The 24359-nt window shown below is 38.2% G+C and overlaps 1 protein-coding gene across 2 annotated transcripts in view; it reads left to right on the top strand.

Moving 5' to 3' along the window:
* Window positions 1–24359, top strand: part of ahsa1b (AHA1, activator of heat shock protein ATPase homolog 1b) — a 48432-nt gene that overhangs the window by 8748 nt on the left and 15325 nt on the right. For both annotated transcript variants that reach the window (XM_063044465.1, XM_063044456.1), the window contains 2 exons: window positions 17957–18074; window positions 23466–23554. In XM_063044465.1, the coding sequence (XP_062900535.1) occupies window positions 18008–18074; window positions 23466–23554 (156 nt within the window). In that variant the 5' untranslated portion in view covers window positions 17957–18007. The remainder of the gene's footprint in view (window positions 1–17956; window positions 18075–23465; window positions 23555–24359) is intronic.

The following is a 24359-nucleotide window of genomic DNA, read 5'->3' as shown; positions in this document are numbered from 1 at the left end:
ATTCGGTTTTGATTGTTATCCTTTCCTCTTCCAATTGAATCAGCTCTTCATCTATCAGTTCTTGGTCATGGGATGCCAGAACCCCTTCAACATCATCTTCGTCAACTTCCACAAGCCAAACTCACTTTGTCCTTGCTTCGTTCACCACGATCGAAATGCTTAATTATGTCTAGTTTTATGCTAAGTGTAACACCCTTACGAGCTCTTTTAGGCTTTTCCGATACCTTAGAACTCATCTTGCAAACAGCTGCTCACAGGCACGTGTTTAAGCCATGCCGGCTAGAATGCAGTTCAGGGGGAGGAGCTTGGCTGCTTGGGGCGCGCGCTGCCTTTTTTCGTAATAGTGAGGTTTGGTAAAGCGAACGGTCAAAAAGCAGGGGACACCTGTACATCCCAAAGAAGTAATATTCTAAAGGCAGGTTGACGCAACCATGGATAACAAGATTAGTCAAGGCCAACATAAAAGCCATAGGAGACGGCATATAATAGAACAAAAATTAGTGGAAAATTGAGAATTGGGAAGCCTTTCAAAACCAACAGAAAAATAACTGAAGTCGTAAAGAAGGAAAAGATGGAATAAGAAGCTAAACCAGTCAATAGTTAAGATACCAAAAAAAAGTTCTTCAAGTATGTTGTGTAAAAGAGGGCAGAGTAGATTTGGACCACTGGAAAATGATGCCTGGAGAAGTAGTAATGGAGAAGGAAATGGCGGGCGAACTGAATAAATGTTTTGCTTCAGTCTTTACTGTGGAAGACACTAGCAGTATGGTGGATGTTCAAGAGTGTCGAGGCAGAAGTGAGCGAAGTTGCCATTACTAAGGAGAAGGTGCTTGGTGAAACTGAAAAGTGTGGAGGTAGATAAGTCACCTGGACCAGATGGAGTATACCCCAGTATTCTGAAAGAGGTGGATGAAGAGATTGTGCAGGCATTAGTAATGATCTTTCAAGAATCAATTGATTCTGGCATGGTTCTGAAGGACTGGTAAATTGCAAATACCACTTCATTCTTCAAGAAAGGAGAGATGCAGGAGAAAGGAAGTTATAGGTCAGTTAGTCTGACCTCAGTGGTTGGGAAGATGTTGGAGTCAATTGTTAAGTTGTGGTTTCTGTTGCAATTCAGAAAGAACCTGGAGGTTGGAACAGAACATTTATTGTGTACAGTGTAGCCAAATAGTCTGCTTGACTCCTAGTCACCTGGAAACAATGAACTCTTTCTCACACACAGGATTAGTAGGTCAAACTTTAATTGACAGATGGACAAGCCCACAAAATCAACTGATCACATGATGTCACGTGAGACCAATTACAGTCACATGGTGGATAGGACCTCTCTCCACCTGCAAGTTTTTAAGTGAAACCAGCTTGATAGTATTCCACTGGTTTTCTGGTCTGTTCTGATTGACGCAGTCCAGAAGCCCCAGGATCAAGTGTTGGTCTGGATTCTGTGCTTTCAACTGGGGATTCTGCTTCAATAGTTTGCAGGGCTAACCTGTCTTGTTCACTAGCTCGTTCTGGAATGAGAGATTCACTTGGCCCTCTCCTGATGTAGTCTAGATGTCAGCAGCATACACTACCATCTTCAAGTGCTGAAGTACCTTGTCGGTCCTCTTTCACCACAACTTCTCCTTCCATCCACCTTCGGCTCTCAGGGTTTGGGCAAACATAAACTGGATCTCCCACTGCAAGGTTCCAATCTCTGGGTGCGTAAATTCAATCGGGAACGCAACCTGCAGCCCATCAGTAGCTCAGCTGTGGTAGTTTGTGGGGTTATTCAGTACCCAAACGAAAACTGGTTTATCCTGGTGTGTAGGTCACCATTGAACATTTGTATCCCCACTTGACAGTCTGAACAATTCTTTCAGCCATACCGTTTGATGATCGGTGATAAGGGGGTTATGCTGCAACATGAACTCTGTTGTCTTGTAATAGTAGTTTAGTGACCATTATCTCAGACCACAGTATTGGGGATTCCATGTGTACAAAATAATGTGCATAAAGTGTTTGTCGTTTGGCTAGTCGAAGTCTTCACCGGCCTTGATCTATTTAGAATGCACATCGACTACCAGCAGCATGTGACTGTCAGATGGACCTGCATAGTCTACATGTAAATATCTCCACACTTTGGTGGGCCATTGTCATGGAGCCATAGGTATGGGAGTATTTAAAGGTTGAAACTGCTGGCATGGGTTACATGCACGAACAATGTGCTCAATGTCTTCATCAGTTTTCAGCCACCAAACACAATCTGGGCTAGCGCTTTCATTTGTGGTATTCCTGGATGTGCACAATGTAAATTCCAGGATAGGGGACTGTAATCGTGTAGGAATTAGCAATACAACTTCCCCACAGTAGACAACTGTTGTAGATACTAAGCTTGTTTAACGTCTGGCATGGGGTGGCACAGTTTCATGCACACTATTTGGTCACCCATCTTCTACGTGCCTTTTAACTTGTGTCAGTTCAGTTTCTTCTACCTGAGAAGTGGTAATCAGAGATGTGTTGACCCAATCCATCAGTTGTACCAGTTTTCCTGGAAGTTCTCTTCCAATATTTTTTATTGATTTCTATATAGAAGAATACAAGAGTTCAAGAGAATACATATTATAAAACAAAAAATATAATAATACCAGATACAGTTTGAATCACATTAACGAACTCCTTACTCTATATTCAAATGGATTAGATTAATTCATATATTAGAATGTAAGCAATTTTATTTTTTAAAAAAAGGATCTACACCCACTACCAAAGTCAAAGCTGTTTGTGGGGGGGGGGGAGGAGAGAAAAAAAAACTTATCAGATAATAAAATATACTATTAACCAACTTCTGTACTTTAACAAAGAGTCAAAGATTAAGAAAATAGTTTAAAAACAGCCCCCACAAATTTCGAAAATCTTGGTTAGATTCAGAAATTGAACAATGAATCTTTTCTAAATTTAGGCATGCCATAACATCCCGTAACCACTGAGCATGATTAGGCGGAATATCATCCTTCCATTTAAACAAAAGCACCCTCCTAGCCGTAAGCGAGATAAAAGTCAGAATGTGCAGATCAGATGTCTTCAAAATGATATCTTTCCTTCCAACAATACCAAATAGGGCAGTCAAAGGATTAGGCTTAAAATTCACTTTAAAGAGTGCAGAAAAAGTTTGGAATACTTCCTTCCAATATTTTCCATGACTTGGGCACATCCAAAACATATGAATAAGTGAAGATTCTCCATTGTTACACCTATCACAGCAGGAAGATATATCCCTATAAAAACGAAATAACCTATCCTTGGTCGTATAAGCCCTATGAACCACTTCAGATTGTAGGAGGGAATGACGAGCACATAGCGATGAAGTATTAACCAATTTAAAAATCTCATTCCAAGTTTCTTCAGAAATTAGTCTGTAATATCTTGTTCCCAAAGATTTTTAATCTTGTCTAAAGAATCATTTCTCATTCCCAACAACATATCATAAATATTGGATATTGAACCATTATAAAATGGTTTCATATTAAGAATTTCATGTAATACGTTCTTATCAAGTCTATTAGGAAGTGTATATAATTGAGATTGTAGAACATCTCTAATTTGTAAGTACTGGAAAAAAAGGGTTTTTGGTAAACTATATTTAGTTGACAATTGTTCAAATGAAGAAAGACTTCCTCCCACAAACAGATCCCGGAAGCATGTAATGCCCAATCTTTCCCTTTGTTTAAAGACTACATCAGTCATAGAGGCTTAAAAAAATAATTTTTTAAAAAAAGGGACTAGAAAGGGAGAATCTCAATAAACCAAAGTGTTTTCTAAATAGTATCCAAATCCTCAAAGTATGTTTGACTACTACATTTTCAGTTATCTTACTTAAGGATAAAGGAAATGAAGATCCCAGTAGGAAGATGAGAGAAAATTTATTAACCGAGTTAGCTTCGAAAGAAACCCACCTGGGACAGTCCTTGTGATTTATATAGTATAACCAAAACGTGAGATTCTGTATATTAGCTGCCCAGTAATAAAACCTAAAATTTGGTAAAGCTAAACCTCCATTCTTTTTTTTTAATTTTATTTTTATTTGGATAAGGAGTTCACAATTATCATGTACTTTTTTCACACATATAACCTTTTCCATTTTTTTATATGTATAAAACTACAATTATTTATACATTCTTAAGTACACATTGAGATGATATAAAAGCAAAATAAACATTTAAATAGATAATTATGTACTGTGGTAAATCTAACCTATTAGGCTAAGTAATGAAATTAGTTGTTAAGAAAAATGGTAATAATAGTTTCCATACAACCCTTCTGGACCATTTGCACTGGTCCAAAATGTTGCATACAAGCCTATATACCAACCATTGTAGGTGTTTATATCCCAATTTGTTCGTGCTTGTTCCTGCCCACAGACATAATAATCCAATCCCTATGTACTTAATTTTTTCATTTTTTTTATCCCTTTCCCAAATCTTTCCCTTTACTTGTGTTAATTCTCCATTTTCCAAAAAAAAACAACAAACATTTAGACTAGGGGTGCTTACGTTAGCAATATTACTGTGTTGATGAGAAGAGCAATATAAATCATTAGGAGAGTCATCTAAAGTCTGCTCGCATTGGGGTTATATATTCAATCCATTTATTCCAGATTTGATAAAATGTTTCTTTTTGAGTTCTCAGGGAGTAGGTCAACTTTTCCATTTTAAATATTTCCAAGATAATTTCGTACCAATCTTCTAATGTAGGTGGTATTGGATTTAGCCATTTTCTAGTGATTGATTTCTTACTTGCCGCTAAGAGGGCCTGCAGCAACTTTATATCTTCCTTCTGTTCAAGGAACAATACATGCCCCAAATAGAGCGTCTCAAAGTTCAGAGGTATCTGGGACCTAAGTACCTTAACTAATGTTCTATGAATACCTTCCCAAAATAGACTTAATTTAGGGCAATCCCAGAAAATATGAAAATGATTTGCCTCCTTGGAGCCGCACCTTCTCCAACACATCACATTTGTATCTTTATATTTTTCCTGATATGGGGTCTTGAAGTATCTTATAATGTTTTTCCAACAATGTTCTCTCCAAGTCAAAGAATTAGTCGAGGACCATTGAAAGCTGCAGATTTTCCCCCAAGCCTCCTCTGAAAGTACCAACCCCGCTTCTTTCTCCCACTTCTCTTTAATATACAGTGTATTTACATTTTTAGCATGGGAGAGTGCATTATATAGGCGAGAAACTGATTTACTAGGTATTGAACTGCAAGCCGAATTCAGAATCTTGAAAAATTCTAATTCTACTGTTGATAGGTCTGTATATCTACAACTCTGGTTAACATAGTTTCGTATTTGAAGGTACCTAAAAAAGTCATTATGTTCTAGGCCATGTTTGTCCTGCAGGATTTGGAAACTTTGTAATACTCTTTTATCTATAAATGAGAGGTAGGTTGTAAGACCTTTCTTTATCCATAGCTCAAATCTTTTATCTCCTCTGTTGGGAAGGAATTCGGTATCATATGCACACCATCTAAAGAGTTTTAACATGTTATTAATTCCACATGAATTAACCACCTTCTGCCATACTTTTAATGTAAGATTTATCCAAGCATTATTAAATTTTTCCAACTGGGCCATCAATCCTTTGTCAGCTATTGAGGCCTGAAGAGGAAAACTGTCAACTAATCCAAATTCTATTTCCTTCCATCTAGCCTTGTATTCCCTATTACACCAATATAACAGAGGGGTTATCTGTGAGGCATAAAAATAATTTCTCAGGCAAGGAAGAACCATACCTCCTCTTTCCTTCCCTAACTGTAAGGTGTTATATCGAATTCTAGGTTTCCTTCCTTGCCAAATGAAGCGGGAAATCCATTTGTCCCATTCCCTGAATTGATTATCATCCACCTCCACTGGTAAAGTACGGAAAAGATATAATAACCGAGGAAGAATATTCATTTTTATAGTATTTATCCTTGAATTTAAACTTAAAAAGGGGATAAGATTCCATCTATGCATATCTGCTTTTATCTCTGAGATTAATGGCCCATAATTTACCCGTGACAGTGTTGAAAGATCTTTTGGCAGGGTTATTCCTAAATATTTTAATGATTTAGCTTCCCACTTAAGATCGTATGTATCCTGCAATTTTTTGGATGGTGTATAATTTAGGGACATAACCTGCGTTTTCTTTACATTTATTTTATAACCTGATATTTTCCCAAAGTCATCCAACAGTGTAAACAATCCTATAAATGATTTTTCTGGTTCACTCAGATAAACCAAAACATCATCTGCGAATAACGCCACTTTCTGTTCAATCCCTGCCACCTTGATACCTTTTACGATTTCGCTTTGTCTTATTAGTTGGGCAAGTGGTTCAATATATAGCGCAAAAAGGAGAGGAGAAATTGGGCATCCCTGTCTAGTGCCTCTCTCTAAAATGAAGGAGTCAGAGAGGTCCCCATTTATCTTAATTCGGGCTGTTGGGCTGTCATACAGAGTCTGAATTACTTTAATAAACCTTTCTTGAAAGCCGAATCTTCCTAACACTCTGTATAGGAATGCCCAACTAACCGAATCAAAAGCTTTCTCAGCGTCCAATCCTACTACCATTGTCTCTGTCTAGTTCTTATTAACCTGTTCTAATATGTGCAGAGTTCTCCTTATGTTGTCCTGTGTTTATCTTTGTTGAATAAATCCAGTCTGGTCTAAATGGATTAGGCCAGGTAAAAGCTTTTCCAATCTGCGCGCTAATATAGATGTAAATAGTTTGTAATCTAAATTAAGAACACTAATTGGCCGATAATTGCCACATTCTAGTTTATCTTTACCCTCTTTAGGAATAACTGAAATAATCGCTTCTCTCCAGGAAGGTGGAGTTTCTCCTCTCTGCAAGATCCAATTAAAGGTGTTAAGTAGTAATGGGGCTAACTGTGTCTTCAGGGACTTGTACCACTCTGAGGTAAACCCATCAGAACCCGGGGACCTTCCAGCCTTTAACCTAGAGATGGCCACGTTCAGTTCTTTGACAGTTACTGGTTCTAATAAACTTTCATTTTGTAAATCTGTAAGTTTAGGTAGATTTAAAAAATTCAATACACTGTCTATATAGGGCTCATTGGGGGCCCGGGGTTGGGAGTACAGCTCTCGATAATACGTTTCAAAACTCTCTTGAATTTTCCCTATTGTACTCTCCACAAGCTTTGTCTTTGGATTCTTTATTTTATGAATTGTATTGTCTGCTTGTTGTTTTCGTAATTTATATGCTAATAATCTAGCTGATTTACCTCCTACTTCATAATTCTTTTGTCTCAGGTAAAGAAAATTTCTTTGAGTTTCCAACGTATAAATATCATCAATTTCACTTTGCAATTTCCTAATTTCCTGTTTTCGATTTGAATTACTTTTGTTGCTATCTCCAACTTGAAGTTGTTTTAATTTTCCTTGAAGGTCTGCTAGTTTTTGTGCATTGATTTTTTTCATGTGAGTAGTAATGGAAATAATTTTCCCTCTCAGTACAGCTTTCAATGTATCCCATAAAATCACTGGTGATGTTTCTCCCGTGTCATTAAGGTCTAGATATTCTTTGATTTCTCCCCTTAATCTCTCCATTACTTTTGGGTAATTAAGTATATGTGAGTTTAGCCTCCATAGTGTTTTCCTCATTTTCCTTTCCAGCATTAGAGACATAGAGACTGGGCTATGATCCGACAGATCAATTGTTGCAATATTACAGTTTTTTATCCTGAGTCTATCTGTATTAAAGATAAAGAAATAGTCTATCCTTGAATAGGCTGAATGAGGGAAAGAGTAATATGTATAATCTTTACTAGTAGGGTGTAATTCCCTCCAGACATCTATAATTCCCAACTCCTCCATCAATGAATTCACTTTCCGAGTCAGAGGTTTATTCTGATTAACTATTCTTGAAGAATCTAATATAGGATTTAATCTAATATTAAAATCCCCTCCACAAATTACTACCCCTCGAGAACTGACCATTAGGTCAAAAATGTGTCTATAAAATGACCATTCACTACCTGGAGGAGCATAAACATTCAGCAATGTTATTTCTGTACCTTCTATTCTTCCTGTGATTTTTACAAACCGTCCTTCTTTGTCTCTAGTCTCTGAAATATGTTCATAATTAAGAGTACTTGATATTAAAGTAGCTACCCCTCTTTTGTGACTCAATTTATATGATGAATAAAATACATGCTTAAAGCCCATTCTTTTTAATTTTCCATGTTCAGATTGGCTCATATGTGTTTCCTGGAGGAAAGCTATTTGTGCCCTCTCTTTTTTCAATTTAGACATAATCTTATTTCTTTTAATTGGATTCAAAACCCCATTAACATTATAGGAAATTACTTTTACCAATTCAGTTTGCATTTTTCTCTAGTAGAAAAAAAGCACTCTCCTTTTCTAACCAAACAGTAAGCAATCCCTTCTCAACAGTAAACCAAGACATATAACCACACCCTAGACATTTCTGAACGTATAACATTTGAAAATTTTCCCCGACTTCCCACAGTGAGGCCTGAGCACCGACCCGCCTCAGTTCAGAGGGCTAACCTCTATCTTCACCCTGTGTTAGAGGGCCCTCAGCAGTTTGAATAATCAGAGAATTTTCTCCTATTTATGTCTCGACCATATTGCTATCATTCAAGTTATTCCGCCTAGATTATTTTCAGTTACCAGTTTTCATTTTACTTTTAAGTCCGATTTACTCTTTTCAGTCATTTCTCTTAATTAATCTGTATTCTCTGTACATTCGCATCTGAATATTTGCAGCTTTTCCTTGTAGTTTGACACTCTGGTTCGAGTGGAGCGTCCTCGCCCCACTAACTGCCACGACTTCTGCCGAATCCTCTCCAGTAGCGACTCCGGTTGGGCGATAACTTTAATAGGTAGTTCCCGGTCCACCAGGTCCGACGTTGCCTCCTCCACCGTAGCGTAAGTTTTTGTCCCTTCGTCGTAAAAGACTCTCAGCCGAGCTGGATACAGGGTCTGGAATCTGTTGTTGTTTTCCTTCAGGACTCTCCGTGTTTCCGTATATTCCTTCCGTCTGGCAAGAATCCCCGGTGCGTAGTCGTGGTCTAAACTGATTTTACAGTTGTTCCACATGAAACCTTTCTTTTGCCATGCTCTTTTAAGCACCTCTTCCTTCGTTCTGTAACTGAGAAATCTGATCAGAATCGATCTGGGCTGGGTGCCTGCTGGAGGCTGTGGTGCCAACGTACGGTGAGCCCTTTCTATCTGTAGGTCTTTTGCGGCCGGTATATCAAGGTTCTCTCTAAGCAGCTTCTCCACGAAGGGAATCATCAATCCAGGTTTACCTTCGGTTCCTTCGGGAACTCCATAGATCCTCACATTTTCCCTTCTCGAGCGGCCTTCTTGATCTATTAATTTCCACTGGAGTTGGTCTTGTAGCTTCAGCATTTCTGCTATCACTTCCTCGGCATTTTGTAGCTTCTCTTCAATTCCAACAATCCTCACTTCGGCTTCATCTATCCGCGAGTTAGTTTTTACTATTTCTCCTTTAATATCTTCCAGCTGTTTGCTGTTATCTTGTCGGAACTCGCGAATCTCTCCGAGAATCAAAGACAGAGTCACCGATTTCCCCCTCATTATCTCCGTCCTGGCTTGCCGTGGGGGAGCTAGGCTCGTCGCCTTGCTGCGTCTCTTTATGTTTATCAGCCTTCGAAGCGGACTTTTTATTCTTGTTCTTAGACATCATCCTTGCCCCTTTTATTAATATAGTTATGCAATATTAAGTATTTGTCTAAATTCGATTTTGGGGCAGTTTACCTTCTTTTTTGTCGAGAGACCTTTTCCTTGCGCCGCCACTCCCTTGATGACCCCAAACCTCCATTCTTTTTAACTTTGTGGAGATGGACTTTATTCAATCAAGGATGTTTATTTTTTCATATGTAGGAGGATAAAATAGAGTACAGAGTCAAAAAAAGATTTGGGAATAAAAGTGGGTAATACCTGAAAGAGGTATATAAATTTAGGTAAAATATTCATTTTGATAGAATTAATTTGGCCAATCAGTGATAACGAAAGGGGCGACCAATTTGATAATGTTCTTTTTATATGATTTAAAAAAGTAAGAAAATTTTCTTTAAATAAGTATTTATAATTCTTAGTAATTGTTACACCCAAATAAGTGAATTCGTTTCTTACAATTTTAAAAGGATGGTTAATATCAGTTAATGGCAAAATATTCAAAGGAAAAAGTTCACTCTTGTGTAGGTTCAGTTTATATCCAGAAAACTGACTAAAACAAGATAGTAAAGAAAGCACAGAAGGTAATGAAGTTTTTACATTAGAAATGTAAAGCAATAAATCATCTGCATAAAATGAAACTTTGTGGATAGTACCCTTCCGTAAAATACCAGTGATATCGTTAGATTCTCGAAAAGCAATAGCTAAAGGTTCTAAAGCTAGGTCAAAAAGCAAAGAACTCAAAGGGCAACCTTGTCTGGTTCCACGTTGAAGTTTAAATGGTTTAGAATTCTGAGAATTAGTAAGAACCCGAGCAAAAGGGGATAAATACAGTAATTTAATCCATTGAATAAAGTTGGACCCAAAATTAAATTTTTCTAAGATTTTAAATAAATAATGCCATTCAACTCGATCAAAAGCCTTCTCAGCGTCTAAGGATATCACACACTCCGATATCTCCTTAGAAGGAGAATAAATAACATTTAATAATCGACGAATATTAAAATGAGAATATCGATTTTTAATAGAAACCAGCCTGATAGTCAGAAATGATAGATGGTAAGATATTTTCCATCCTACGGGCCAGAACTTTAGATAAAATTTTAGCATCAACATTAAGTAAGGAAAGTAAGTAAGGAAGAACATTCAGTTGGGTTCTTATTTTTTTTAAGGATAAGCGAAATAGAAGCTTCGTAAAAAGATTGCGGCAACCTACCTGACTTAAAAGATTCTGAAAAAACTGAACATAAATGGGGTATGAGCAAAGAAGAAAAAGCCTTATAAAATTCTCCAGAAAATCGGTCCGGAGCTTTCCCCGAATGCAGTGAACGTACAGCCTCGGCTATTTCTTCGTGAGAAATACATTGATCCAACTGTTTTCGGTCATCAGAAAGCGTAGGGATATTTATTTGGTCTTAAAAGTTGTCCATTACAGTATTATCCTTAAGATCAGAACTATAAAGTTTGGAATAATATTTCTAAATGATCAGTTGTCCTAATATGATTAGCTTTATAAATTTCTTCAGTCTGTCGTTTAGCACTAGAAGTTTTAATTTGGTTAGCCAATAATTTACCTGTTTTATCTCCATGAATATAAAATTGACTTTTATCCTTTAGGAGTTGAGTTTCAATAGGGTATGTTAATAAAACAATTTAGCTTTAATTTCAGCCAGTCTTTTATATACAACGTGATCTAAAGTCAAAGCATATTCTTCATCTAATTGTTTCAGCTCTTTGGTTAAATTAATTCTCTCTTTATTAGCTTTTTTCTTAACACTTGCAGTATAAGAAATGATTTGTCCTCTAATATATGCTTTAAAGGCATCCCATGTGACAAGGCTAGAGGTCGCCTCTACCATATTCTCTTCCAAAAAGTGATTTGCCTCTCCAAGAACTTTAAGAAATCCTTATCAGATAACAGTTAAATTAAAACGCTAGAATCTGAGGAAAACCAGGAAGATTTATGGATAAAAGCACAGGAGCATGGTCAGAGATAGCAATCTCTTTATATTCACAAGATCGAACGAATGGAATCATTTGGTTATCAATTAAAAAAATAGTCAATTCTGGAATACGTATGATGAACATGAGAGAAAAAAAGAGTATTGGTGGAAAGAGTGCAGAGAAGGTTTACAAAGATGTTGCTGGGACTTGAGAAACTGGGTTACACAGAAAGGTTGAATTGGTTAGGACTTTATTTCCTGGAGTGTAGAAGAATGAGGGGAGATTTGATAGAGGTATATAAAATTATGATGGGTATAGATAGAGTGAATGCAAGCAGGCTTTTTCCACTGAGACTAGAGGAGAAAAAAACCAGAGTACGTGGGTTGAGGGTGAAGGGGGAAAAGTTTAAAGGGAACATTAGCGGGGGGGGGGGAGGCTTCTTCACACAGAGTGGTGGGAGTGTGGAATGAGCTGCCAGATGAAGTGGTAAATGCAGGCTCACTTTTAACATTTAAGAAAAACTTGGACAGGTACATGAATGAGAGGTGTATGGAAGGATATGGTCCAGGTGCAGGTCAGTGTGACTAGGCAGAAAAATGGTTTGGCACAGCCAACAAGGACCAAAAGGCCTGTTTCTGTGCTGTAATATTCTCTGGTTCTATTCTCTACTTGTTGGATGTAAGAAATGCCATATATGAACAATACCACATTTCGTTAAAAATGAATGAATAAAAGAAACTGATTTAATAAGTGTCGCTGGTTTAGAAGAGGACCGATCTAAAACTGCATCTAACCTGCAATTAAAATCTCCTGCCATCACCAATGAATACACACTCAGATAAGGCAAAAACGAAAAAAATAGCTTAAAGAATCCTGGATCATCTATATTTGGGGCATAAACATTGGCAAATACCAACAATTTATTCTCTAACTTCCCTGATACTATAACAAATCGTCCATTAGTATCAGAAACAACCTTGTGTTGAACAAAAGGAACTATATTTTCTATAAGAATCGAAACACCTCTAGCTTTGGCCTGAAAACTTGAATGAAAGTGTGAGCCTTTCCATCGGCTAAAAAGGTGTGAGTTATCAGAATTACGTACGTGTGTTTCTTGTTTTTAAAAAAAAAATAATTGGGACCTTAAATTTTTTTTAATATAGGCAAATATCTTATTTCTTTTCAAAGGATGATTTAATCCTTTCATGTTAAGACTAAGTAATTTAGTATTATAAATCCATTTTATTATTATTTAAAAAAAGAAATTGAAAGGATAATCCTCAAGAAGATTAATAAAACTAAACAATGACCTATGAGATAAGAAAACTAAACAACAGGTTTGACTAAAAATCCCAAACAGCTTCCAAGAAAAAAAACCAAACACCCTCCCCCTTCCCAAAGAGAGAAAGTGGATGCCTACGACTAATGATGACATCCCCCCAAAAATTCTGCTGGCTTAGCTCCAAATAAATTACAAGGTTAGAATATTCCAACCTAGTCTAGACAACAGATAATAAAGAGACAGTTAATTCTGGTATCCAAAAAAAAACTCTAGAAAAGTAAGTATAATATAAAATAATATGGACACACAGAATATTGGCTCATTAAAATCTTAATCTCAAAGTAAAACCTTAAGGGGTTCTGAAAGAAAATTGACTACAAGATTCACCAGAGGCAAAATACACAATTATTCATGCAAGCATTTGTTAAACAGCTCTAACATGACACTTTTAAACTTAACAGACAAAGTAATAGCACATTAAAGTCTTATTCTCAAAATAAATCCTTAAAAAGTTCAAAAAGAAAGAGTTAAGTACAAAGTTTAGCAAAGGTAAAATAAGCAGTTATTCATGTAACAAATAATAAGCAGTCACTTTACTGACTAAATAATCCTGAGCCTGGAGACTCGAACGGAAACATTTTTGCGATCCATTCTGCAATGTAATTCTGAGCTTTGCCAGGTACTGTAAAGAAGGTTTAAAATCTTTTTTGTAGAACTCTGACATGATGCTTTTGAACTTAGCACGTTCCCTCATAATCTCTACTGAGAAATCTTCAACATTTCTATTCTTTTTTCCATTAAAATCAATCATACCTTTCTGACGAGATTCATGAATTATAAGGTCCTTTGTTTGAAACTCATGAGGCTTGCTTGTAAACATTCTGTTCCCAGGTATTCTGTGCATTCAGTCGATCATTGGTGTTGATTTTAAAATGTCAGGAAATAACTGAACCAGAAAGTTTGCAAAAAAATTTCGTAGGACAATCGCCTCTTCAAGACCAAGAATTCGTACGATATTCCTTCTACTTCTGTTTTCTAAATTAATAATCTTCTGTCTTAGTTCGTCGTTAACCTTTTTTTCATAACGCTTTTGCAGGTCGTCCATTTTCTCATCCAGAATCGACAAGATTTCTTCATTCTCTTCTATTCATTTATCATACTCAGGGTTTCTTGAATAGAATCCAGTTTTGTGCTTAATTGCTTAATTTCAGAGCCAAGTTGTTGAAACTCTTCGGAGGATTCCTTTCTGAATTGCTGAGATTCCTCAAAGAATTCTTTTCTGAATCGCTGCAATTCCTTGGATGCTTCCTTTCTGTGCTTTTGCATCAATTCAATAATAAAATCCAAAGATTTAGAAGAATATTCTTTTTTCCCTTTAGCAGTTCTCGTAGTCATAGTGTCAGTTCAGGTTGGAAAGTAGGAAAAGAAAAGTAAAGTAAAGTAAACTAGGAGCGGCTGTAAAATGCTGTTAATCCATCCACCACCAACAGGAAGTCGCCTGGAAGTTCTGACTCAAGGATATTCACATAGCGGAAAAGGGTTTAAGGCGTCTGTGATGCAGTTGTTTCTACCGGGAAGAGAAGGTAGTGTGTACTATTGAGCAGACGGGTATAGGGCCCACTGTTGCATCCTTGGTGAAGGCATCTGCGGCATGGCCTTGCTGTCACCAAGCAATCCCACCAATGGCTTGTGGTCCGTATGAATCTTGAAACATCGGTCATACAGTTGATGGTGTGTATGCATGATGCCAAAAACAACCACCAATGCTTCCTCGCCCAACTGTGCATAATTTTGTTCGGCTGAGTTACGAGTGCGTGCTGCAAAAGCAACAGGCTTTTCGTTATCATTTGTATTCTTCTGGGTTAGCACTGCACTAACACCATACGGGAAGGCATCACAGTACAAAACTATTGGCACCCTGGGTCTGAAGTGCATTAATGCTTGGAATTAAATCAGCATTTGTTTGGCTCTCTGAAAACCAGCTTCCTTTGCCTGTTCCCAAAGCCACCTCGTACCTTTCTTCAATAGATCATTAAGCAGACAAAATCTGGCATGATAATTAAACATGCCCAAAAAGGAGTGAACTTTATCTATATTCCTTGGTGCTGGGGCTTCATAAATGGGATGAAGCTTTTCTTTGACTGGATATATACCTTTGGAATCCAAGCGAAAACCTTGGTATGCTACATGAACTGCCAGAAAGATGCATTTCTCACTCTTTAGTTGGGAGAAGGTTTTATCAGGGTTATTCAGGTGCTCTTCTAGGGTTGACTTGGTAATCAGATTTGATGGTATGTTGGAATATTGCTGGAGATTAATATATCTTGAATGGGAGCCTCATATACTGGAACAAGTCTTTCTGGATTGCAATAGTAGACTCTTGGACTGCTCTTCTAGCTCGAGCTGTTGGTATGCAAGTGCAAAGTCAAGTTTAGTGAATAATTTTTGCCTCCTAGTGTTATATAGATGTCTCCTATCTTTGGAATTGGGAATGTCTCTAAATGTTGGCATGAGTTCACTGTGATCATGTAATCTCAACATATTCTTACTCTTGACTACTGGCACAATAGGGATTGCCTGGTGTGAAAATCTCACAGGTTTTCTTGTAATCGCATAAGCTGTTGACTTTGGGGTGAAGCATGTATGGCAGGGAACGTGCCTTGAAGAGCTTGGGTTTGGTTGTGCCTGATTCTGATGTACGTACTTTGGTACTGTTGAGCTTGCCTTCATCAGGGTTGCTGAAAATAAGTTCATACCATTTGAGTAAGCTCTTGACTGATGTGTCAATTTTCATCTAATACTCACCTACGCTAGGCACTTGCTGTAGCCAATCGCACCTGAGTAAGTTCGCTCCTTATTCCTTAGTGATATGCACTGGTAGTTGGTGCAATTGATTTTCATGCTCAAGAAGAACCCTGCCACAACCAAGTAGCTGTAACTGCTTCCCTGTGCAAGTCTTCAGTCTGTAATGCAGTGGCGTAAATGTCTTCAATGAGTTGGGGCCTGTCTTTTCACTGTGGAGTAATAGTACAGCCAGTGACAAGTTCAAAGGGAATGAGACTGGTGTTAATCTTTAAAACCATCCATATAGGGGAACCACCACAGACCATTTGAGTTTATTACAAATGCCTCCGGCTCCATAACCGCGTATTGTGCTGCTGTGGAATGTTTTGGTTTGAATGGGGGCCAAGATCAGCAAAATCTTACCAAGTGTCCTTTCTTTTGGCAAGTATGGCAGAGTCTCGGTGTTGACAGTAGGCTTCTGGTGAAATTAACTGCAACAGTAATGTCAGAAACTTGGAGTATAATTTTTTTTCTTAGTTAGGGACACTAATGTCAGTATAATCTGCAGCAGTTGTAGGTGAGAAGGACATCGCCTCTGAACTTTGCATGTGACAACAAAACTGCAATCTTATCTGCCACTTTCATGCCATTTGCATTATCAAGGCCGACTTAAGTGTGAGTTCTGATTCTGTCAATATGCAATGTTGAATTTGAATATCACATACGCCGATGATCAAGCAATCACACCATGTCTTCTCGAACAGTGCTAAAATCACAAAATTCAGTCAGTTTTCTTAATTCAGCAAGAAATGTTGGTACTGATTTCATTTTCTAACTGAGTGTTGAATCTGAAGCACTGCACAATAACTGGTGGTTTAGGAGTGTAATGAGATGCATTTAATCTTAAATTCCCCGTAAGATTTCAACTGGACTGAGTAGGTTTCTTTAGCTATTCTGGATTCTAATTGGAATTGTAGGATTATATCCATTGCTGTGGGGAATTGAAGATGTCTGTCCATCTATCCGTGTTTTTAATTTCTATTGTCTAATATACAGCTGCAGGTTCTCTGAAATTTCAATACATCATTACCTTGGTGTCTCCTAACTGCAGTTAACTGATTTTGAAAACTAAACTGCATTAAACCTTTGTTTTTAAAATAGCAGTTTGAGCCTTTACCAGCAATAGAAATACTAAATGATGCAACAGTCAGGTTTATGAAATCTGAATACTAACTAATTTTGCACTCCATTTTCAACCAATTTGTAAAGAAAGTCTAAACCCACCTCTCAACTTGCAGTTTAAAATTTATTTTGATAAAACACAGGATTGGTATTTAACTATTTTGTAATTCATTTTGAAATCTGCAGCTGCCAGTATTTCCAGGTTGCCTGGTAAAGTTACGTACTCCACATTTCCTCTGTGCTTTCCATGGTATTTACGCAGTTGGTATATACACTGAGGGGCCACTTTATTAGGTACCAAATAAACATGGTGTGGTCTTCTGCTGCTGTAGCTCATCCACTTCAAGGTTCGACTGTGCAGAGCTCCTCATCTGGAAACCACTGTTGTAATGTGTGGTTATTTGAGTAACTCAACCAGTCTGGCTATTCTCCTTTTGCCTCTCGTTAACAAGGCTTTTCGCCCATAGAACTGCCACTGACTGGATGTTTCTTTGTTTTTCTCATCGATCTCTGTAAACTCTAGAGGCATATGTGATGAAAGTCCCAGGATTTCAAGAGTTTCTGAGATGCTCAAACCACATTGTCTGGCAACATCAATCATTCCATGGCCAAAGTCACTTTGAAAGTCAGAATGAATTTCTCTCCCCCATTCTGATGTTTGGTCTGAACAACTGATCCTCTTGACCATGTCTGCATGCTTTTATGCATTGAGTTGCTGCAAGGTGACTGGCTGATTAGATGTTTGCATTAATGAGCAGGTGTACCTAATAAAGTGGCCACTATGTGTATGCCCATAATAGTGAACTTAATGTCCTTCTGTCACACTAATCCCATGATTCTATGCCATAGTTCTTTCCTCACTTGGTAATATTAAGTCTTATAACTAGGAGATTAATACTGCATAACCTCAAATTAATCTGTTGATTCTATTATAAGAGCAGAAAAAGTGTTTGAAAAGTGATATCAGTAAGTATGTGTGCTTAAATTATTGGAAGGTTTTGGCCTTTTTGTAACTTGATAATATATGGAATGTAACTACGGCACTTCTTCCAGGTTATTGTTGCCCTGGTAAAGGATGAACCTGAGACAAAACTGTTGGATCTAATGAAAACCGATGGTGCAGATCAGATCAGGAAGGCACTTGCCAACTATGTTGACACACTGAAATTAGGTGAGTAGGGTTAAGCATTTGATAATGAAAATCTTTTCAAGTGAAAGGATAACCAGTAAATGAATACTGACAGATCTGACATGGCTATACTGACAGATCTAAGCATTCTGCCTCAAATTGCATTATTTGGCTATCAATATTCTGGATATTTTTACCAAAATGTTTGGAACATTTATTGGTTTATAACTGCTGATATATGCAATTTATTGTACTTTTTATGTGAAGTAATTGTTTAAGGTGGTAGATTATAATTGGTCTGACTGCCAAATCTCAGGTTTCCTAACACAGATTGCAGGGCACTTTTAAACTTAGCACTTCCAACGCAAGTTCTGAAGTGGATTGTGCATGCAGTTGTAGAGTAATGGTCAGCGAGGATAGATTGCTGTTGATAATTCAGAATGTTTGCTTTTTGGCACTTAAAATTGGGACTTGTTGCTTTGGTTTCTATAAGTAGTAATTGTTCTAAGTTCATTTGAAATATTTCAACTCGCGTTGAAATATACTAGTTTGTTATTGTCACATGTACTGAGAAAGGCGAAAAGCCTTGCTTTGCATGCCTTGCAGGCAGATCATTCCATACAAGGTAGTAAAAATGAAAGTACATTATAGTCTCTGCAGATAGATTCAAGGTAGATTGGGAGATCAAATGTTCATCTTTTAGTGTGCAAGAGGTCCGTTCAAGAGTTTGATAACAATGGGATTCAAGCTGTCCCTGTGCTTTCAAGCTTTTTTACTTCTGCCAGGAGGGAAAGGAGAGAACTGGCATAGCAGGGCTCCTAATGTTGGCTCCATTCTCAAGAAAATAGGAAGTGTAAACAGTCAATGGAGGGGAGACTGGTTTGATGGACTGGGCTGTGTTCACTGTTCTTCAAATAAACCGGTTGCCAGGTACAATTTCCAGTCACTGGGTTTTTTGCTCCTTGAATGACCACTCAGGCACCCAACCAGTTTGAAATTTATAATCATTGATAATGGTCTGTGCTGAAGATGGTACTTCAATTGGTTTAAAAGATTGAGGCCATGTGCATATAATATACTAGGAAAATAATTCTTTCCAATTTGAAGCTCCAAACATAAACTTGTATGGTCCAATCTGATTTATGAAAGAACTGAGGAGATTATTTGGGCAGCATAAGTAACACAACTGTTCTTTAACTTTACTGTGGATCCATCCAGCTTTTTTGCAGCCCTTATTTAATTGGCAGATAGAATTTGGGGTAGTGGTAAAGGTGCCTTACTCTGACTGGGAGATCTGTGACCAGTGGTGTTTGGGCCTCTTATAGATAAATGATCCTGACTGATATGTAGGTGGCTGACTAGTAATTTTACAAATATGAACATTGGCACATTTATGCATCGAGAGGAAGGTTAGCAAAGGATACATCAGGATATAATAAGTTAGAAAAATGAATGGGGAAATAAGTGACAGATGGGTTTGTCTGTCATTTCTCCAATCTGGACAAGTGGTGTTCTGCACTTTAGGAGGTCAAATGTAAGAGGAAAGTATGTAGTAAATGTTAGGACCTTAGGAGCATTGATCTACAGGACTATCTTTGGATGCAAAACAAACACTCCCTGAAAGTGGCAACATGGATAGAAGGCATAGAGCATACTTGCCTTTTCTGCATTAAGCATAAAAGTCAGGAAGCCCTTTGCAGCTGTATGAAACTTTGATTAGGCCACATTCAGGAGTATTGTGTGCGGATTTGGGTGCCAGGATGCTGAGGCGTTCACCGGGATGTTACCTTGGTTAGGGAATGTTAACTATAGGGTTGGACAAACTTAGAATGTTTTATCTGAAGCATCAGGAACTGTGAGATGATCTGATAGACGTACATAAAATTAGGTAGATAGTCTGTCTTTCTCAGGGTGGAAATGTCAACTGTTAGAAGGCATAGTTCTAAGGTGGGAAAGTTTTAAATAAAATTTACTAGGCAAGTTTGTTTTTTTTAATACAGTGGTGAGTGCTTAAAACATGCTGCCAAGGAGCTGAAGGAAACGGGTATGATAACGAAGTTTAAGAGGCACTTAAACTTAAACTGATGCCTGAACAAGCAGGGAATGAGTTGGGAGTTAAAGGGCAAAAATTTAGGGGTAACATGAGGGGGAACTTCTTTACTCAGAGAGTGGTAGCTGTGTGGATTGAGCTTCCAGCAGAAGTGGTTGAGGCAGGTTTGATGTTGTAATTTAAAGTTAAATTGGATAGATATATGGACAGGAAAGGAATGGAGGGTTATGGGCTGAGTGCAGCTCAGTGAGATTAGGTGAGAGTAAGAGTTCGGCACAGACTAGAACGGCCAAGATGGCATGTTTCCATGCTGTAATTGTTATATGGAATGGGAGGATATAGACTATGTGCAGGCAAATGGCATTACCGTAAATTCTGGTGTATGAGCCGGAACCACCCCCCCCACACACACACACAATCTTTTTTTAAAAAGTGACTTTTCTTGTTACCTTTGTATATGCCGACCCCCTTTCATAGGGGTTTTTGATTTAACCAGAAAAGATCACGATCTCACATGCCGGTACTCAGCTTTGCCTGATCCGGAACCTGGAAATTTTGTGAACCAGTACCTGCTAAGAAAATAGGCCTACACATTATAGAGCATTATAAGCGAATTCTTAATAAATAAATAAGAGAGGGAAATTTTGGATTAAGTTCCCAATGGTAAAGAATCCTCTGAAATGTAACCCCTGTGAAACCATTTAGCACCCATCGTAATCTCGTTAAAACATAATAGGGGGTGGCAGGATTAGTATGTGTACTCAGTATTGAGTTTGTGACCACCATGTACAAAAGATTAAAATGAATGCGATTATGATGCTGGCTTCAAGCTGAAGCTTGTTGATTTTGCTAAAGGAATGAATAATTCTGCAGCTGCTAAGAAGCTTAGTGTAAACGAGAAACAAGTGAGAGAGTGGAGAAAGGCAGAGGACACGCTGAGGGAAATGCCAAAGACGAAATGTGCAAACCGCGGGAAAACATGCCAATGGCTAGAACTGGAAGAAAAAGTTTTAAAGTGGGTGAATCACCAGTGATCGTCTGGATACATTATTACCAGAGGAATGATTCGAGTTCAAGCGTTGAAATGGGCCGAAAAACTCCATGAGGTCAGCAAAAATTTCAAAGCTACGCGAAGTTGGTACACCCGATTTATGAATAGACGTGATCTTGTGTTGAGACAAAAAACAGAAATTGTTAAGAAGTTGCTGAGCGACCTTGAGAATAAGATTACGGCCTTCCAATCGTTTGTAATCCAGCATCGAAAGGCACTTTCTTACCCGCTGTCACTGATTGGTAACATGTACAAGACACCAGTGCTCTTTGACAGTGTGGTTGCCATCAAAATCAATCAGAAGGGGGAGAAAACAGTCCTTGTCAAAACAACTGGACACGAGAAGCAACTTTTTACTGTCGTGTTAACGTGTATGGCTGATGGGACCAAACTACCACCGATGGTGATTTTTAAGAGGAAAACATTCCCAAAGAAAGAAAAATTCCCGCGTGATGTTGTTTACGTTCAAGAACGCGGCTGGATGGACGAAGTGGGTTGCTTGAAGTTGGTCAAAGAGGTGTAGCGTCGACGTCCCGAAGGTTTCAGGAAGGAAAAGTGGCTACTTGTCTGGGACATGTTCAAAGCGCACTTGTCAGGTGAGACAAAAGCAGCATTGAAAGCTGAAAATACAGACATTGCAGTCGTTCCCGGTGGTTTGACACCTGTGCTCCAGCCACTAGGTGTGAGTTTAAACAAACCATTCAAAGGATTCATGTGTCGACAGTGGAACGAATGGATGATGTCTGGAAATCAGTCATTCACTTCAGTGGGAAATATGAGGGCCGCATCTCTAGCTACAGTTTGCGAGGGGGTAGTGCAGTCGTGGGAGGAAATGAAGGCCGAGTGCATTGTGAAGGCCTTCAAGAAGTGCAGCATCAGCAATGCTTTGGATAGCACTGAAGATCATTTGCTTTGGGAAGAAGATGGTGATTTGGCAGCCAGTAAGCCGCAAATGATGACGTCAAAGCAGAAATTGATAATCCTTATGATGATATGGTGACTGCCGAAGAATGGGACACAATTTTCAGAGTCAGATAATGAGAGAGTTTCAAGCTCTGAACGTTTGACGACAGCAGTGTGTACAAGTAAATTGAGAAACAGAATGTGTTTTGTAGGTCTTTTGTGTAGATTTCATAAGCATTTGTATTTTCTTTTGTATTTGACTCAAAAACAGCCACTAAATACAAACAACAGGAATTCTGCAGATGCTGGAAATTCAAGCAACACACATCAAAGTTGCTGGTGAACGCAGCAGGTCAGGCAGCATCTCTAGGAAGAGGTACAGTCGACGTTTCAGGCCGAGACCCTTCGTCAGGACATAAATACAACCTGTCTTCTGTGTATTCATTTTTCCAAAGTGTTGGCACCCTCTGTATAAGCCGACCCCCCCCCCCCCAAAATTTTAGGACCAAAATTTAGGGCCAAATTCTCAGTTTATACATCAGAATTTACGGTGCTTTAATTTGGCATCATGCTTGGCATAGACATTGTGGTTTGAACCTGACCTTGGCTGTTATCTGTGTGAAGTTTGTACATTCACTCTCTGACACATGGGTGTTCCCCAGATGATCTGCTTTCTTAACATTCTAAAGGCATGCTTGGTAGACTACTGTAATCTCCCTCCTGTCTCGGTAAATGGCAGATGATTTTGAGTAGATCGTTAGCTGACTGGTATATTTCAGTAGTTTGTATGTAAATAAGTAGGGAGGAATGGCATTGAGAATCTCAAGTCTAACTGAATGGCTTCATGACGGGATAATTTAAGATAATTTGCCCTTATTGATTAAAGAAGAATATCCTGCAAAGTTGATGCCCAACCTGATTTGATTTCTCCAATGAAGATGTTATACTTTGAGCGCCAAACACTAGATCAGAAGGAGTGACAGAATCAGAATGAGGTTTATTATCACTGATGTATGTCATGAAACTTGTTTTGTGGCAGCAGTACATTGCAAAACATGAAAATATCATGTTTTTTTTAAAAATAGTGCAAAAGAGGGATAATGAGGTAGTCTTCCTGGACTGTTCAGAGATCTGGCAATGGGAAAGAAACTGTCTAATACACTGGTCTTCAGGCTCATGTACCCAGTGTGTAAATCCTTTTTCAAGAGGGAGGAGATGTATTCATTAGTTGCTTTTGTCATGGTTTTGGTCTTAAGTTATGTAGAGCTGCTTTCATCCACACTTTGATATGTCATCTTGTATGGCTTGTCATACAATCTTGGAGTTTGGAGTTGAAGTAATTCCTGTAAAATACTCTGCTTCTGTGTTCTCAGTACCACAGTAGTTAATAAGGTTTGTGCACAAATTTGATGTTACTTTCATATTTCAGAATTTACTCAAGGAATGATATTGCCAACAGTAAATGGAGTTCAGAAGGAACAGACACAGTCTAAACCCAAGATTGATCTCCAGACCAAGGTAAGGAAACATTAACTGTTATTTATCAGCTCCAATTTCAAGTTTTGATGTACCATACTTGCTGTGCCACAGGAGTGCAGTTTGCTTGAACAGGTGGCTAGAATTGAGTCTTATTAAAACACCACATGTTGAAATTGAATGGCATTGTGTACAATACAAAAGCTGACCTGGTCCATAATAAACTTCCTAACTCTAGAGCTCCCACTTGATGATATTATTGAGATTTAAGCTGAATGCCTTGTGGTTGGTTTTAATAGTTAGCCAAAGCAATGTTTTATTTCTGATGCATTGTAATACTTTCTGCCAGATACGCCTATGGTGTCAAGATTCTTCACTGAGGGTGAAGTTCTTTATTGAATCAATTCTGATGGCAGGATCAGTCTTGGATGCCTTTGAGCTATAAGGTATTTCGGCCCAAGTTGATTAGAGACTGAAGGACTCCTCAAGCCTATCCATGGCTATGCTCCTTAAATCTTAATTTATCCAACATTTAGAATTATTAATCTGTAATGGCCCCTAGAATGGGTTCCTCTTCCTCCCCTATTAACTGCTTTTATTGTATTTTAAGTGGTGATTTTTGCTCTCCCTGGAGCATGATGTAGTAATAAGCAGGTATGCTACGAGCTCACCAACCACTATCACTACATGCCTGAACTTGTCAGTCCTGGCCAGGTGGACAGGAAATGAATGAGGTCTCAGAGCAGCAGAACTTTTGAATGATATTCATTAAGCAAAATCATCAATGCTCCTGGTCTTTCTAGTAACTATCATGCTTTTTCTGAAACTGGTTTTCCTTAAAAGGCTG

Source organism: Mobula hypostoma, chromosome 1, assembly GCF_963921235.1.
Source record: "Mobula hypostoma chromosome 1, sMobHyp1.1, whole genome shotgun sequence".
Taxonomy (NCBI): Eukaryota; Metazoa; Chordata; class Chondrichthyes; order Myliobatiformes; family Myliobatidae; genus Mobula; species Mobula hypostoma.
The sequence above is the reverse complement of the archived record's forward strand: the minus strand, read 5'-3'. Positions and strand labels throughout refer to the sequence as shown.